At 37.5% G+C, this 18,270-nt stretch overlaps 1 protein-coding gene across 1 annotated transcript in view; it reads left to right on the top strand.

Moving 5' to 3' along the window:
- ALDH1A1 (aldehyde dehydrogenase 1 family member A1) overlaps positions 1 to 18,270 on the top strand; it is a 53,260-nt gene that overhangs the window by 14,548 nt on the left and 20,442 nt on the right. The window contains exons 3-8 of the mRNA XM_008541215.2: positions 6,400 to 6,540; positions 8,446 to 8,575; positions 10,199 to 10,260; positions 11,780 to 11,908; positions 13,257 to 13,370; positions 17,990 to 18,092. Coding sequence (XP_008539437.1) covers positions 6,400 to 6,540; positions 8,446 to 8,575; positions 10,199 to 10,260; positions 11,780 to 11,908; positions 13,257 to 13,370; positions 17,990 to 18,092 — 679 coding nt within the window. The remainder of the gene's footprint in view (positions 1 to 6,399; positions 6,541 to 8,445; positions 8,576 to 10,198; positions 10,261 to 11,779; positions 11,909 to 13,256; positions 13,371 to 17,989; positions 18,093 to 18,270) is intronic.

The following is an 18,270-nucleotide window of genomic DNA, read 5'->3' on the forward strand; positions in this document are numbered from 1 at the left end:
TGAGATCACTAATCTCAAGGTACTAAGCCTTGCAGACCTATTCCAAGATAGCAATAGACCTGAGGCGCTCTTTAGGGTTTAGGGAAGGCCCTGGATTCAGGTTGCAGTATTATCTTAAGAAATAAGACTCGTGCCTCAAGGGGCAAGAGTGCAGAGTTTAGCCAGAGAGGTCAACAGCTTGAGAAGTAGAAGCAGAAAAGAGTGGAGATACATGTCACCTGCCTTCAGATTTCACTTTCTGTATATACCAGAGTTCATCAGTGCAGAAATTCTTCAAGGGCTTCTTACTGCCTCTAGGAAAAAGAAAATTCTTGTGTCTGGCCTGTCTCAGGCTACCCCATCAACATAAGAGTCTCAACGTCATCATGCCCAGTATCATGCCCCAAACTCTGCACCATGGGCTTGATGCAATCTTCAGGACCTGGTTCAAGTCATCATCTATAGTCAGAGCACAGAGGTTCCACTTTGTATTTACCCTCTTTGAGCTTCTGTTCCTTTTTGTGTAAAATGAAGAGATAGGAAAAACTTGGGGGAGATTAAATAGGAAAATATGTAAAGTGTTTTAGCAGTGCCAGGCACATAAATGGAACTTCAGTCATTACAGGGTTATACATTTCTTTAAAGCTTTCTCTCACCTCCCCAGGTAGACTTGCTCTCTTCTGTGTCATAGAAGATTCCATTTGCCTATATTATAGCCCTTGTTTTATATAGCGATTGGTTAATTTGTCTGAGACAAGATGCTTCTTATAGAGATCAACAACACCTCTCTCCTTTATACCCTCAGTATCTAACACACTTTAGCCAATAGATAAATGAAACATTCTTCTCCTCCATCCAACTTTGAGGTTCCATATACCCCACATACCTCACCTTAGGAATCTGGTACTAAACTGGCTGTTGACTAAGGCAATGGTTCTCAAAATTTTTTGTGCATCAGAACTCACTGAAAAGCTTGTTAGAATATAGATTGCTGGGCCCCACCCACCCCTAGAGTTTGTTTAAATAATTCTAGAGTAGGGCCTGAGAATTTGCATTTCTGACAAAATCTCAGGTGAGGCTGTTGTTGTTGGTTGAAGTGGGATGGGGGAATACACTTTGAGAACCACTGAACTAAGGGATTAAGTCATAAATTGTGTCTCCTCTGAGGTGTTAGCATTTAATAGAGAGCATGGACTTTGACCGGTAGGAAAGTTGATGACTGGAAACTGTGCTGTGATCCTCACTCTGCACCTCTGTGAAATGGCCCAAGACCAGACCTGGGCAGAGAAATATTACCTCTGGCCATGTGCTAGGAGACCCAGAAGCCTGTGTCCTATGAGCCATTCCCAGAAATGAGAGAAAATTTATTCTTCACATTCAACAAAGATAAATCATTTTTATTAGAGGCTTCTAGAGATCTGAACAGCACTACAGTACTTCGAATGTCCTTCTAGTTGCTTGAGTGGCTCTGGCAACCCTGGGGAGGTAGGAATAGCCATCCAGGGCAAGGTGAGGACACCGTTGAAACTCTGACAGCTGCCTACGCTTTCTCTCCAGAGGTACAAATGCCACTCAGGAGGGAGACTGCGGAGCTGTTTGCAGTTTGCAATTAACAAAAGAAAAAGTCTTCTTGATGCTTTAGCTCTGGGGCCTTGGACATCTCACTTTGCCACTGGCTTCTGGGATTAGTTTCATCAGTAAAACAAATCTGTGCCAGGAGTTCCAGTTGAAATCTTTCAGGCAGTCTGGGGACTTCTCTTGGCATTGTAAATCAGATTTACCTTTTCCTAAAGTGTAGTGAGGGACAGCTAATGATCATCTCTGAAGCTCTAGAAATATTTGTCATTTATTTGCTCTGTGCTTATTGACAATTTCTCCTGCTCATAGAAGAGCAGAGTTGTCTGTGCAAATGTACGTCAAGGACATTCACTAATATCCAGCACAGCTTCAAATCAAGTCACAATGTTAATCAAGTTGGCTGGATCTTTGATCACTCGGGTTAAATTGTTCCTGGTATAACCTGTTCACAGTAAGCAACTGTTTGCTCAACACCCAGTGCTTTTGTCATCATATTCTTTTTTGGAAGGATCCACTAACCTTTGTTTTTAAATAATGATTGCTGTTCTCACAATTTTTCAGACAAATGTATAGTAACTTCTAATACTGCTTAGTGAAAGCTACAAATCTAGTAAATTACACAGTCAATGTAAACCTAATATTCTAGAACTGACTCTTTAGAAAATAAGCCAAGAGGTTTTAAGGATTTGATTTATAAGGAGAATGGAGCTAACAATGGGCTATATATCACCTTTCAAGGGTGTTATAAAGAAAGGAGGAGGAGCAAGAACAAACGGAGGTTACAAAGCAAAGCACAGATGTGGGTGGGAACTGTTTCTTTTCACTTCACTGCTTCTTTTAGGCTATATTGACTAATCCTGCAAATTGCTTTAATACTAGAGCATGACCTAACACATAATTGGTGGGGATAAAAGTAAATGTCTATTAAAGTAAGTGCCTATGACGGGTATAAAAGTAAAACTGGTCTGATAACTATTTTATCCACATCTGAATGAATTTAATATGGAAATGCACAGTCTAGGAATGATAGAAAAGTTGAGTCCTCCTTACTTATACTTAAGAGGCATGTGATATTTCATAATCATTCTGATGTCTTCATACATTCAACTTGTGGTCCCTTACTTCCAAAAAGCAACGTTGAAAACATTATAAGGCAAAAGTTGTTATTGACGGTAGCAAATTTGAGTTAATGTACCCAATTTTTTTCTTGTTAATTAAAAAGTTATATCTTTAGAAATACTAGTCCTGTAATAGAAATCCAAAAAACATTAGCCCTGGGATTAAAAACAAAAAAACAAACCATTATGCCTAATAGTTTTGATTAATGTAAAAGCTTTGTTATATAATGAAACCAATTAAAATATGATTTATTATGTAAATATCAACACAAGCAAATTATTTATATAAGGAGCACCCTTATGTAAAATCAAGTTTATAAGATAGGTAACAGAATTCTTCAATGTTTATTAGCTGCCTATTGTAGGCCCAGAATAGTAAGAAATATTATAGGCTTATAATACAGAGAGCAGTTGATATTCTTTGCAAAGGAGATCATTATCAGGATAGTCTTGCAGAGTTATGAAACTGGATTTCGGAGGCAGGTGTGAGATCAAACTTTGGTTCTACTGTCTGCTAAGTTTCAGGTCCTACAAAGCAAGGTCCATGATGCATAACAATAGTAGTAATTGTGGGGTTATAAAGGATTTAACTTAGTACCTGGAGCTTAGTAGACTCTTAACTAGCAGCTATTATCAAGCTGGATTAGTTTGGCAAGGGTTTAAGTAAGCTGTAATATTTGAGCTGGGTCTAAAAGAATATGTAGGATTTTGAAAGTAAAAGGGTGTGTTGATAGAACGTTCTCGGCAAGGAGAATTGTAGGAGCAAAGATGAGAAGGCATTGAACTACACAGAGTAGAAAAACTTGAACACAAGTTTGGGTAGGTGAGGCGGTGACCCAAAATATTGGACCCTGAAAATCAGAAAGAAGAGTTTGGCCTTAGGACTGTAGGCAAAAGGGAGGAGTTGCAAATATTTGAAAGGGAAAGTGATAAGATAAAATTATTTGAGGAAAATTAGCCTGGTAACAATAAACAAGATAGTTTGGGGAGAAAAACGATGGACTTGGGAAGACTAGCAACGGTATGAGATAATAATGGCCTACAATAATCCAGAGCAGTGAAAACTGAAAGGAAGGATTAAAATATACCAGAACTGCTGAGGGTTATTTTAAGGTTGTTTTGACGGCTACAACTACAATAGCAATTGCTGTCATTTAATGAACACTTAACATGATGTCTGTCACATAGAAAATGTGTTTCAAGTGTTACCTTATTTAATCTTCAACACAGCTCTGGAAGGTAACTTATCCCTATTTTAAAGATAAGAAAACTGAAGCTTAGAGAAGTCACATCACAATATATTTCACGTAAAAATATTTTTCACAGTCTATAATAGTATACTGGAATGATTATCTGGTTGTATATTTCTCCCATTCAATTGGAATTTTCAGAAGGGCTATCTCCTTCCTTCACTATTTTATCATTAGTAGCCTGATGTTGAATAAAGCATCCCAAATAAATAGCATCCTAAATAAATAAAGCAGCCTGATGCTACAGAATAGAGTATTTAGCAAATCTTTAGATGGAAGGATGGATAGATGCCTGAAAGCTTACAGAGCTAATAGGTGATGAACCAGAATTCAAATCTAGATTGTTTGTTCCAAAGCTGTATATTAACTACCATTATTCTATTTCTGCCCCTGCAAGATAAAAGATAAAATGTGAGAAAAGGAGGAGCATGATCCAAAGGACATACCCACAAAAACATCTTTATTTATAGTAGCATTCTCCAGGAATGTATTTTCCATATGGCAGTTACTTGTCATGAAGCCAGTCTCTCCATATTCCTTTGAGAGGCCAGGATGCCTGTGATAAACCATGTTTGGCTAAGGTGGATGGCGGAACACTGAGCAGAAGGATCCAAATGAAAGCTGTGTCACACAGATCTGTTGAAACACAGAGCAGCATATATTTTGTAAGCTGTGGTATCCACAGATCATGCTGGCAATTTCAGATTCTTGTGGCTTGATTTTTTTTCAAACAGTGCTCTCCAAATATACCTTGGAAAAGTTTGGAACCTATGGCATAAAACACTGTCCAAATATAAGCAATCAATGTGATTAACTGAATGCCCAAAATATGACTACATATATATTTCTCAGGAAGGGCAAACAATAATGCATATATTTTATTGTATATACTCATCATTCTCTCAAAAGTTACACAGTGAGATACACACATGTATGATGCGTTATAGAGAAAGAATCCTTCTTATAGTCTGCAAATATTATCACTTAATAGACCAGATTACACTTCTAAAATATGCCTCTTGCTCCAGATCATCTGAGTGTGGTGATAAATACTGTAAAAATTGTTTACATTTTCATTTGCAGACTTGTAAGTTTGGGCTTCTGAATTGAATACAGCCTAGGGCAGAGGATATTAATTTGAGATCCATGCCTCCCGAAGCAGGTGGTGTCATCCTTGAATGGGTTTCAGCTTAATCACAGGCAACTTAAAAAATGTTAGGACAATTTTCCCCTCACATTCTCAAAGGAAATTATGTCTCCTGCAAAAAAGACAACCTACTGACCTAGGATGTAGCCATGATTTGTTGAACTTACATAGCTCCAAGTAGTGACCAGTCCTATATCCAAAGGAACATTGAAATAATCTGTGCCTTTAAGGTGTTTGCAAGTGATGATGGAAAACAAACAACTTATGAAGTAGGAATGGAAGAAGTGATGATTTTCGTAGTAGTTACATTATGTAGGAGCTGAGAAGAGATCTGAATAGGGCTCTGTAGGGAATGGAGTAGCCAGGGAAAAGTATGTAATTGAGGTGGACTAGGAAAGAATAGGAGGAGAAAACTTCATTCAGAAAAAAGAGCATAAGTGAATACAACATGAATGAACACCAGGAGGCTAGAATTAGTGTGTAATGATTTGATTTGACTTTTGCCTGAATTAGTGTAATTTTAAGCAGTGCCTTAATAAGAAGAAACTGACTTCTTTACTGAGTTAGGGGTTGAAAAGGATCTCTTTGTACCAGTTGGGAAATGAGAGGTTGTCACGTACAGACCCTTCTTTATATCAGTTCCACTACCTTTGTACCTTTTTCCCTCCGCACAAAAGGAATGAGCACATGTTTATAATGTTTAATCTTCAACAGTGAAACAAAATTCAGCAAGTTCTTTGTGAGAGTGCACAGGCTGTAGAATCACTAGAGATCAAAGAAGTGATTCACTATTTTAGATCTTGAGCTTTGCCTAGAACTCTTGGTAATCTAATCACCAAAGGATTTTAATTTAGTGGTGAAGAGCAAAGGCTCTCCAGTCAGATGGGATCCATTTAAAACTCAGTTTGGCCACTTTCATCTATTGACTTTGGATACATCTCTCTCTCTTTGCTTCAGTTTCTTCATCTGTAAAATGGACGATGTATTTGTCTCATAAAATAATTGAAATTAAGTGACTTAATATGTGTAAAGTAACTAGAACGTTGTTTGACACCTGGTAAGCACTCAAATGATAGCAACTATTAAAACATAATAATTTTGTTCTGGGAGATCAAGAATGTCCTATGTGTGTGGAACTCATCATTCTAAAGATTAGGTAGCAGGTGTAATTCCAATACATGGTAGTTGAGTTTGAACAACGTACTAGACTGAGATAATGAAGACACAGTACCTGCTCATGAGGAGCTTTAGTCTATTCTATAGGGTTGTTGCCATTGGATTTGTAACTATGTGCAGCCTGCTGAATTGGATTCCCTTTGACTTGCAGGAGGATGTTAACAAAGCAGTGGCAGCTGCAAGACAAGCTTTTCAGCTTGGCTCTCCATGGCGTACCATGGATGCTTCTGAGAGGGGCCGGCTATTATACAAGTTGGCTGATTTAGTTGAAAGAGACCGGCTGATCCTGGCAGTGAGTATTAACCAAACTGGGCAAACTGGGTGGATAACCAGATCTCTAGAAAACATTTATTGCTTGGATTGGCAGGTTGTTTGGTTTTAGTGATCACTCGTCAAGCTCTCTACAAACAAAACAAAGAGACTTGATCTACCAGCTCTCTCACACGGGAACGTTACCGTTTGAGCTAATGCTCAGATAGTAAGTAATCTGCACTCTAGTTCTGGATGATGTTAATTTCTGCTCCCAGAATAGATTCTACAGCCAAAAACTGACAAACTTTGAGTAAACCAAATTTAAAAAATTTCTTTCCTTTTTCTAAAATTTCTCAGAGTCTTTAACAAGATCACAAAAATGTGAATATCCTAGAATAATATACTGTTTCTCGAACTTATTTGACCACCGAATTCTTTTAGTGGAAAATCTCGTAAAGTTTGCTAAAGGTTCTCAGAATATTTACCTAAAATAGATCTTATTTCACCTTGCTCTAGCCTGACAAGATGCCTAATAAGTGGCCACTTTTTTTCTTCTTGAAATGTGTTTGTTCACAATGGTCTTGATCAAATTATCAACATGAAAAAGTAAAGAATAAAGAAAAAGATCCAATCATTCATATGTTTATAAAAATTCTGTTTTTATGTTTATTGCTTCTTTTTTTTCCAAACATTTTGTCAGTTAGGTGAGCCAGCACATAAAATGGATATGGGAGCTGTTTCCTTGTTTTCTTCTCAGCTGGGCATGACAGTGAAGCCGGTTTAACACAAATCAATATCAAGATCAGGTTTCAGAGCAAATTTTTATTTTTATTACCTTTAGAACCTTAAACTGGCAGTAACGAAGAGGCCTAAATTTAAAAAAAATCAACATTAGCAATTACAGGTAATCAAAGCATCATTTTTTACTCAAAGATTCAGCATAATTCAAAGTATACAAAAATATGTAATTAGAAACTATATACATCAAAACTCCATTAACCAAATGTCCTGTAGGAAGAAAGCAGAATTTACTAAAACATGGCTTCTCTTATTCATTTGATCTTTGGATTGTAGAGTGTTGACTGCCTCTGTGAGCCTAAGATCCTAAGACAAAAATCATGTTTGATTAAATTTTGAGTTGGCATGCATTATCATGTAGAGATACAAGATTATGTAATTGATGAGAAATAGCTTTAAGAGTTTATCACTGGTACATTCCCGCCCCAGCACAACAGTAGGTCCCAAAGAGCTCTATAAAGTTCTATTTAGGATAGGAGGAAAAGAGGAAATAGGCTATCCTATAATGGTTAGAGCACTAAACTAGAAAATGTTGAACTTTACTGCCTGACCATTCAAACAATAATTATGATAATGGTGGCAAAATTGGAAATTTCACAATTAAAAATTCTGTGGAAGAAACTCTATGAATGAAAGATCCAGATGTCACTTAAGTTTGTGTGAATTGATTGGTTATATCCAGATGGAATGCAAAAATTAAAATTGATTATTGAGGCGTTATTAATAGTCACTGACACTAAATTGCCACCCACAGTTGTATGATACAATAGGTGAAATCTTGCTGAAACTCTTATCTGACTAAGGAGGCTAGGTGCCACTCTCACCAGCTGTGTGCATATCAAATTGTGATCAATTCCTAGAAAGTTGATTGGCTGGAGCACATTTAGAATGAGACAGAAGGAACACTAAGGTTTAGAAACCAGAATCTCCCTATCCTTTCTACCTAGATCTTGCTATGAGACCATAAGCGGTTATTTTAACTCTTTTTTTCAGTCTCCTTTTTAAAAAGAAGAGGTTAGACAGATGACATAGAATTTCTTCCTTATACAAAATTCTCTAACACATGATCATTCAAAATATTGACTATATTTTTTTTAACCTAAAATTTTTGTAGAAGTTTAAATTTGGGATTTGATCTCTTTTTCAGACAATGGAGTCCATGAATGGTGGAAAACTATTTTCCAATGCCTATCTGATGGATTTAGGAGGCTGCTTAAAAACATTACGCTACTGTGCAGGCTGGGCTGACAAGATCCAGGGACGCACAATACCAAGTGGTAAGCAGCTTTGGGAAGCACCAAGGCTGGGGATGGGTGAGGAGATTGCTATAGTGTTGATTAATTCCAAACTCTCCCTTTTAAAGATGTCAACCAAATAAGGCAAAATTATTTACTCCTCGACTTTGAGACAATGCAGTTCTGAACCCAGAAGTTCTGCTAAGATTCATCAAATGGCTTTTAAAATTTTTTCAGCATAATCATGCAGAAAAGAACAGTATAGATATTTTAGAAAATATTAAAGTAAGAACATTCTTAAGCCCACAATTACTGATTTAAAGCAACTGTCTCTCTATGGACCCAACTTTTTCAAAGGTGGCCTCCAACATTATTTATTTGGATTTTATTCCAATAGTGACATTTATACCCTTTCTGTAATGTAATTATTTGAGCCTCTTTGCATGTTCCAGTGTGAGTCAGTTATGCTCATCTGTGCCTGTTCTAAATCAGTATAGTTACAGCAGATTAATTAAACAAACCAATTCAAATTGAATGTTTCAAATAGCTTACAGCAAGATGGGACTGTGTTTATAGCCTGATTAAGAATTTGTATGAGTGAATATGCATGTATGTGTTTTAGTATTTTAGTAGAGTATGCACAAAATGGGATAGGAATATGAAAAAGCATCAATTTGGAAAGCAAGATGGGTAGAATTTAATTCATATAAACTTAGTGACTATAGAAATACAACACCCTCCAGGACTGGCCCTGATGGACATTTCCAATCTAATAGGAACATCCACAGGTTAGAAGTGATAGCCAAGAAGTTAAAAGGGGTGATTGAGAACACGGTGATACCAAGAAATGTGGCTATTTTAGAAACTCTTACCTTACTTACCCTTTGACAAAATGGGAGAAGCCATTCAAATTACAAATAGATCTTGATAAAAAGTCTTCATGCTGTGATAGCCAGGAATCTTTTGTGGGAACTGGAACAGAACAGAATATAAAGCACAATGTCATCTCAGGATGACCACAGCAAACTCTGAGGCATTTGAGTCAATCAAATCCAGACTGAAAAGGCATGTCTTTTACTTCAGCCATTTCTCCCCCATAGATTAAGAGAGTTTGCTTTTATTGTTTGGTAGGCAAAAAAAGAAAACAAAACATTTTAGAACAAGCCAGTAGGAAAGGCTTATTGCTCATAGGGAGATATTTTTTAATTCTACTATTTTCTAACTTTATTATTTTTAAAATTATATTACTTAAAAAATGTTCCATTACTGGTAGAACTCAGAGCTACCAGAAACAGGAGTCTAACTGTTCTTGTCTTAGCTACGTACCTTTTACTTCCTTTATCATGAAAGAAAGTAAACTTTGAGAATAAAGATGAAACTTTGAGAAAAAGGGTAATTTAGAAAACAGCCCTCATATGATGAAAGACAGAATTAAATATCTTTCAGATCTTTTCCAATTTTGCATCTTTGCTTTGACCTAACTCAGTTTACCTCATTTCAAATTACCATTTGAGCCCTCAATTTTTCGTTCTGTAAATAGTTAAAGATATGTTCTTCTTTCTTTTTAATTATTGTCTACATCTTCCTCTCACATCAGCCCAAAACCACCATTCTAGGAATGTCAAGCACATATGTCTATAAATAATTGTGTGTTTTATTTTCCAGATGGAAACTTTTTTACTTATACAAGACACGAACCTGTTGGTGTGTGTGGCCAAATCCTTCCTGTAAGTTGGTCTTCTATACAATTTTCAATCTTAAAAAAAAAACAAGTTCTAATTCTATTTTATTTGGTAATGAAACTCTCTCCAGCACAATTGGATGCTTAGATATTTGCTAAATGTGCTAATGTTGAACTTGGGTCTCTCTGTGACTAAGCTCCTTAGATATGAATTAGGTAGTCCAGAAACCCATGCATACCCTGGCATATCTCTCGAGTGTGTTTCAGTATTACCGCATCAACAAATCTTTACCTTTTATTCTATTGTTTGTTTTTAAAAAGTTGTATTATAGACTCTTTTTAAGACTCATGCTTTCCATGTATAATGCAAAGTGGTCATCACTGGCACATGTGCTGAGGACAGCATTTTAGTGAAATGTTGTATGACCTACTACTTTCCAGCTTTTTCTGTCTCCTCATTGGGACTTCTCATCAGGGAGAAATGTAGCAACCAGGGTGTTCAAATCCTAAATGAAACTTTTTAATTAAAATGGAAGAAACTATTGGAGCACTGTATGGAATATATCCTACCTTTAGATAAGAGGCCTTGATCATTTAAATTCCTCTTCGAGAAGGTAGTATTTTTCAGCAGAATCATGAAGATTTTCTTGTAAGCCCAACAAATAGAAGACTATCTAAATGATTTCACATTAACTGACATTCAAAAAGGACAAATAAAAAGATGGTAAAGTGTCCTGAAGTTCTTAGATGAGGAAGTAGCAATGATTTATCTTCTGCTTCAATAAGATTGAAGTGTATACATATCAACATTTTGAATTAAATTGTTCATTAATTCAAAAATCTCAATAAAATTCATAAAAATTACACAATCCTGAATACTCATACTAGCTAATATTTACTGCATGCCTATGAAGAACCAGTCACTCTGCTAAGCGTTTGGCCCACTTTCTGGATAAATCCTCAGGACAACCCTCTGAAGTAGAGGGGACTTTGATCGGCACCTACAGGTGATGAAGTCACGCATGGAGAGCGTGGAACTTGTCTGAGTCCACATGGCTGGTCAGTGGTTGACCTGAGATGTGAACCAAGCTCTCAGCCTGCAGACCCTAGACCTTCTTTGTCTTTAGCAAGATATTTGTCCTAGAAATAAACATTACTAAATATTATTATTGGGGAAATAGTTAGAGTAAATGATCTACAGGGAGGGAGAAATAATCACACCTTTTAAACACTTACAGATAACTTACAATATGTTTAATAGTGAATGAATCTTGATTTCTAAACCATGCAGTGATTTTTTTTCCTCGTAGAAAAAGAACTCAAAATAACAGCACCTGATAAAGTTTTACAGCTCTCTCCTGTCCCCTTCTCCTATCTAGTTGATTTGGAGCCTTAGCGCATTTACAAGTTGCTTTTAGCAATGAGCTTCATTAAAATACACCAGATGATTAAACAGAACTACAATTATTATTTCACATCTACAAGGAGTATACAGTGTAGAAGTTAGATTGGAGAATGTGACTTTCAGCAATGCAAAGACTCTATTATTATCTATTGCTTTCTAGTGGAACTTCCCATTGCTCATGTTCCTTTGGAAGATAGCGCCTGCCCTTAGCTGCGGAAACACGGTGGTTGTCAAACCGGCAGAGCAAACTCCTCTCAGTGCGCTTCATGTGGCAACTTTAATAAAAGAGGTGAGTTTCCTAAGTCAAAGGCTGCACAAGAACTCAGGAGTCCTACTCTACACTAGGAAGACCTCATTTGGTGCTCCTATAAACTGCGTCATCTCTCAGCAGTTCCTGTCCAGTGGGGCAGATGTATTTAGTGTGGCTGCCAGCTGGAATTTCTGTCAGTCAGCCTAAGTGAACCTCCACCCAAGTGGAACCAGGAAGCCAGACTCAAAGGCTTCATGTCAAACAGTCACCTTATGATCACTTCTTTGTTTCTTTTGCCAAACTTTCATGAATGCAAATTCGTGTTGAAATTGATATAGCTTTCTTTCAAATGTTGAAATGTAATTTGGACTAATGGCCTGGAAGTTCTGCAAATTTGTTTAAAATAGCCCATGCAAAGGTTGTAGGCCTCTGTGCCAGTATGCTTGCTTGTAATATTGGGTCACATTATTTTTAAACACATCTACCCATGAGGGGATATGTTTATATTCTCTTTTCTGTTATGATTTTCTCTGCATTTACCTTCTTGCTCAAAAACTGGCAAATTTATTTTCATCAACTATGCAGATTGCTTTAATATCGTCTTTCTTGCAAATAATTTATTGTCGTTTGTCTTTCATACCTTACCAAAACTTAGAAAACAAGCTTAAGTCACTAGAAACTTAAATTTAGGAAATTTGAACCCATATCTTAAAAATATTATTTGCTTCAAATTGAAAAAAGGCAAAAGAGATGTCAAAATGAAGCATTTTGGTGCAAATAACATGAAATTTTAATGTGCCTATCTCAGTTGCCACACTGTTTTCTACCTGAAAATTCTTTGACTAGGAATGAAATCAATTCTGTGAAGCTTAACAGTAAAGGGAATGACTGTACTTACCAGCATTTTACTGATTAAATGATGCCAGTGGGAATTGGCAACCCAGTTGTTACGCCCGAAGCAATCAACAGCTAGAAACTGAAAATGTGAGATCTCTTTAGCTGCTTCTTTTTGCTGATTGGATAGTAAACACATTGCTTTTCCTCTTTGTGAGTAATTTACCAAACACTGTTACACATGCTGTCTTTTTGCATTGCTATTATGAAATTTGAGACGGCCACCGCACCGTTGGAGCAACGATGCATAAAAGTTGAACATGGACTTAGCCTGAGGAGAAACGGTCCGTCAATCATGCAACCCTTGAGGTTATTTTAAGTGGGCTAAGTAATGAAATAACAATAAAAAATAATAAAACCACTTAAGTGAATTTTTCTTGGTAGAGAAACTGATAAGGTTAGCAAAAAGAGGCAGCCATGATCCCATACTGTTCTCTTTATTCATAGAATTAAATTCTCAAGTGTCATCACTTTTTTACTTTTTATCTTTTAGGCAGGGTTTCCTCCAGGAGTGGTGAATATTGTCCCCGGTTATGGGCCTACTGCAGGGGCAGCCATTTCTTCTCACATGGATATAGACAAAGTGGCCTTCACGGGATCGACAGAGGTAACATCATTTATTCAAGCCAGTAGTTAAGAATGTCTGCATCTCCAGCTGTCAGGAGCATGTTTTATGTAACTGTGTTTAAGCCGACATTTCCTTCAAACAGAAGTTCTTTCTGATGATTTATTCCTTATTCTAGCCTCAAACATGTTTATAGAACATAAGCAGATGTAGCTGAGATGAAACGAAATACCTGCTAGAAACTCAGAAGAACTGGAGTAAACAATTTTTTAGTGTGTTCATTATACTTTCCCGGATGAGAAATATGGCCAGTTAGACTTGGTCATATGATTAGTAAAGTTTATGACAGAAAATATAAATTAGGCCACAGTGATTTGTATGAATGAATGTAATTTTATCCTGTAGAATACGAAAATAAATAGCCGAGCCCTACCCTTAGCTCCTTATTTGGGGCTCTCTCTTCCCCGAACATTCTGAAAGGGAGCCAGCAGCTCAGCTTCTCTGGATGTTACTGCTGGCCCAGCCTACCTTTTCTGCCTCTCTGGCTCCAGCTTGACCTTCTAGAAGGTTAAGGAACAGGGCCCCAGCCATGAGGATTGTGAGGAAAGGCAGGAGGGAGAGAGTGAGCAGCTTAGAAGGTAGAGTTTGGGAGAATGGAGTCCCATCTGTTGAGATGATTTTTCTATTGCAAGCAAAAGAAAGTGGTGAAATCATACTATATCAAGCAAAAAAGTTCTTGAGTCATTCTATTAGATTATATGGCATTGTTAGATGTTCAATACAAAATATAATGCCTGCCTCTGCTAGTATATGGTATAGAGGATAAGGAGTATGAATAAACTTCTTTTTATAAAGCTACTGACACAAATAAGACACAAGGCAGTTTGTGATAAGATACTACAATGTGTACAAAGTACATAAGGGCATTCACAGGAGGGGCTAATGATGTCTATGTGGGTGCTAGAACTTGTTCTGGGTTTTGAGGAATGGTTACCTTTTTAGCTCCTGGGAGATTGAGAAGCAAGAAAAACATTCTAGATAGTGAGTAAACACCAATTTGATTATTTTGTTCTCCTCATTAGCCACTCCATATAAAGAAACATTTTCATAGAAAACTGAAATGGTAGAAAATTAAATTTTATTTTTCTTGATCTTTTTTAAATTAGATAAAGAAATATATATCTTTTTCACATTTTTTTTTATGTACACAGAATAGAAAAAGTTTGTGTTCTGCACACCCCTAACTGACATAGGAGAAAACCAATCCTACATTCAGGATTTTGTTGACAAAACAATTGGGAATGTTCAAGACATGGCAGTAACTTAAAAGATGGTGAAGTCATAGGTTGAAATCACAGCAGAGGAGGTAAAGGCAGAGAGGTACAAGTTCCTCAGCATGGCATTCTAAACCTTCTGCCGTAGGGGCTCCCTGTGGAGCAGTTCTGAATCCCACACCTGCTCGCTTCTCCAGTTTGTCTGGGTCGGGGGTTCTTGCTCCCTGATCCCATCTCCAGTGGCACTGTCTGTTGATCTTGGCTCATCCCTGACCCCCTGTAGCATTTTGAGGGCACTGTAGCTTCGCCTGCTCAAAAAACTTTGAGATTAGATGTCTAGGAAACATCTGGGTTCAAATTCTGACTTTACCCCTCCTAGCAGTGTGTCTTCCAAAATTGAAGAATCCTTGCTAAACTTGAGTTTCCTTATTCATAAAAGAAGAGTAATAATATCTACTTTGTTGAGTTATACACAATAAAATTGAATGAGCTAATGAATAGTAAAGCACTTTAGTACCCTACCGTGTACACAGTAAACGATGTGATTATTATGTGTTCTGTACTCATTTCCATTTTCCCATTCCTTCCCCAATTCTTTAATTTCTCACACTAATTCAAAAGGTGGGGGGGAAGAGGGCCCCTGTCCATATAATATTTCTTCATCTCTGCCCCATCACTTTCTGATTATTCCATGTATCTTTTCATTCCTCCAGGCTTTTGCTCATTCGTGGCCACACCTACTGTAGTGTGGCTCCCACCACATTACCTGTCTAGCTTTCTCTGCAGTCTCAGGACCATCCTGAACTTAAAAACTCCCCATCTGTGTTCCCATTATCCATGATATATAATTCTGGTAGCGCATGCCCATTGCTTTGTCATGTGTCTCTCTCCCTTGGTGACCATCCTCAAAGACTGTCTTATTCATTGTTATCTCCAAAAACCAGTCCAGTAACCACTTCTGAATAAGCATTGCAGAATTAAGTGTGACTTAGATGATTTTAAAAGCCACACAGAAAAATCAGTCTTTCTGGGCTCTCTTTTAGCTTCAGGTTTGTTGCTTGGCGACAGTAGAGAACTTGACAAATGGCATGAAAGAAGCAAACAATGGATTTCATATTTTATGGTCGTTGTAGCAATGACCTTCATTCTAAGAATTTCAATGTCCCGTTAGGTTAATTTAAAACAGAATCCTACCCACATTGTGCAGGACATAACGTTACAACATTTGCAGGAGCATTTACTACTCTGCCCCACATGGCAAAGCCACAATATCATGGAACATACTGTTTGCCATATTCCTCATAGTTCTTATTTTTTCTTCATTGCAGACCTTTTTGGGGAAAATGATGAACCTTTATTTTTTTCCACATAAGCGAACAAAATCCTAGGACAGCAATTGGTGTTTCCTTGATCTGGCTTTAGCTAGACCTTTGGGAAAACTCAAGCAAACCTTTTATTTGCCATCTGAACTTGTGCTAAGCAGAAGACGAAACTTTCTCCCTGACTCATACTTCTGACCATTCCCCATTCTAGTTCTTTTGACATCTGTAGCTTGTAGAAAAATGCCTCTGATCTTACTCCCTTCCCCATGACAAAAATGATCAAATTTAATGAAATTTCTCTAGTAAACATTTCTAAGTTAGAAAACAAAAAAGATACAGAAAGACTTTAGAGAATTCCAAAGGGGAAAGGCAAAGAATATTATCTAGGAAACAGAAGATTCCTAATCACCTTAAATGAAAATTTGGTTTTTGAAAGAGGTCATGAAAAGTATGTTGTGGAAGGAAAATGGGATATCAGAGAAGCTTCAGACAGGCTCTCCCCACTGCAAGTCTACTCTTAGTTTATTTGTATTAACCTACATTTAAGAGTTTGATTTAGGACATGAAATCTTTAATTAAGATGAAAATATTAGCAGATTAATTAATGCTTTACCCTGTAATGCACAGTAGCAGTCAATTCAGCAATCACATAAAACATAAACATATACTCAGGAAGCATCTACTTATCTTTTGTTAAGCTGAGACAGAAACTCTTCATTAAAATCTGCTGTGTCAAGTAGGAAAAGAAATACAGAGAATAAAAGAAGCAAGATAAAAATGAATCATCTTTTGGGGCCGGCCCTGTGGCTGAGTGGTTAAGTTCACGCTCTCCACTTCGGCGGCCCAGGGTTTCACCAGTTCAGATCCTGGGGGTGGACATGGCACCACTCATCAGGCCATGTTGAGGCAGTGTCCCACATGCCACAACTAGAAGAACCCACAACTAAGATATACAACTATGTACTGGAGGGATTTGGGGATAAAAAAAAATAAATCATCTTTTTAAAAAAATCAAAGATTGCATTGTGCATTAAGACTTCGATAAAAATAACAACAAAGAAATAGTTATAAAACAGTCCAGGTTTTAGAGATGGAAAAACAAAAACAACTACAGGAGATAATCTTGATGGGAGGCGATCCACAAAGAAAAAAAAAGGAAAACAATGTCTTTCTCTGAAGAAAGGCAACTAGCATTAAAGAGGAAACCAGAACAGTAAGATTCCTCAGTGAGGCAGCAGCACAGAGCACAGATCCAATTTCTTTCTTCTAACTCCATGTGGAGGGAGAGAAGGAGAGAGAGGGAGAAAGAGGGAGATAGAGAGAAAGAAAAACAGAAAGAGAGAGATCTATCAGTCAATCAACTGCTAAGTGAGCCCACTGTGATAGATAGTGCTGAGAAGAGTCGTGCAGTGGTAGGACATTGTCACTGCTACCGAGGAGGTGACCTCTGGGAAATTGATATGTATACAAACAATACAATCCAAGGAGGACTGAAGGCTTTATGGGAGGTCAGAGGAAGAAATGGTCATGTTCCCCTGAAGTCATCAGAGAAGGCTTTGGAGAGGAGCTAAGATATGAGCTGGATCCCAAGGAAGGGTAGGATTGGAGGCAGCCCAAGTCAGTGGGCATATAATGAGGAAGAGAGAGAGCTGAGCTGCAGGTGGTGGTGAATATGCCGGTTTGTCTGGACAGAGTTTGCTGGATCTCAGTAGAGGGGTGAAAAGTCAAATAAATAAGTTATGGTTGGATCATGATATGTCAGATCGATCAGTAGAAAGATGAAGTTCTGATTAAAATGAAAACTGACCTGTCTAGCCATGCACATCAAGATCAGCCATCGTGTTCTATACCTCCGTTCTCATGAGTGGTTTTCTGATTCATCATGCGTTTATGCTTGGATGGAGGAGCCTTTGCTATCTGAAGGTGCCAAATCTTGAAAAATGCCATTTAATATTCCTCCCTAATGAAACTGAACTATGGCACAAACATTATATAGATTTAAAGTGCTAAAGAAACCTGCCTTCATGAGAGCGGATTAAGCCTCCTTTGTAACGCTCCATTTCAGGTTGGCAAATTGATCAAAGAAGCTGCTGGGAAAAGCAATCTGAAGAGGGTGACCCTGGAGCTGGGTGGAAAGAGCCCTTTCATTGTGTTTGCTGATGCTGACTGTGAGTAGAAGCCACTTTGTTAACTTTTCACCCTTCTATTTTGGTGTCTGACCATGCCATATAGTGAACTTGAAGTTTACAGAAGAGTTTGCTTCTAACATCAAAGTGCAAGACATTACCCAGAGTCCAAAATTACTCTGGAAAGTCTCTTAAACCTTCCTAAAGCTATAGCACCTAG

The sequence above is a fragment of the Equus przewalskii genome, chromosome 22, assembly GCF_037783145.1.
Source record: "Equus przewalskii isolate Varuska chromosome 22, EquPr2, whole genome shotgun sequence".
Lineage (NCBI taxonomy): Eukaryota > Metazoa > Chordata > Mammalia > Perissodactyla > Equidae > Equus > Equus przewalskii.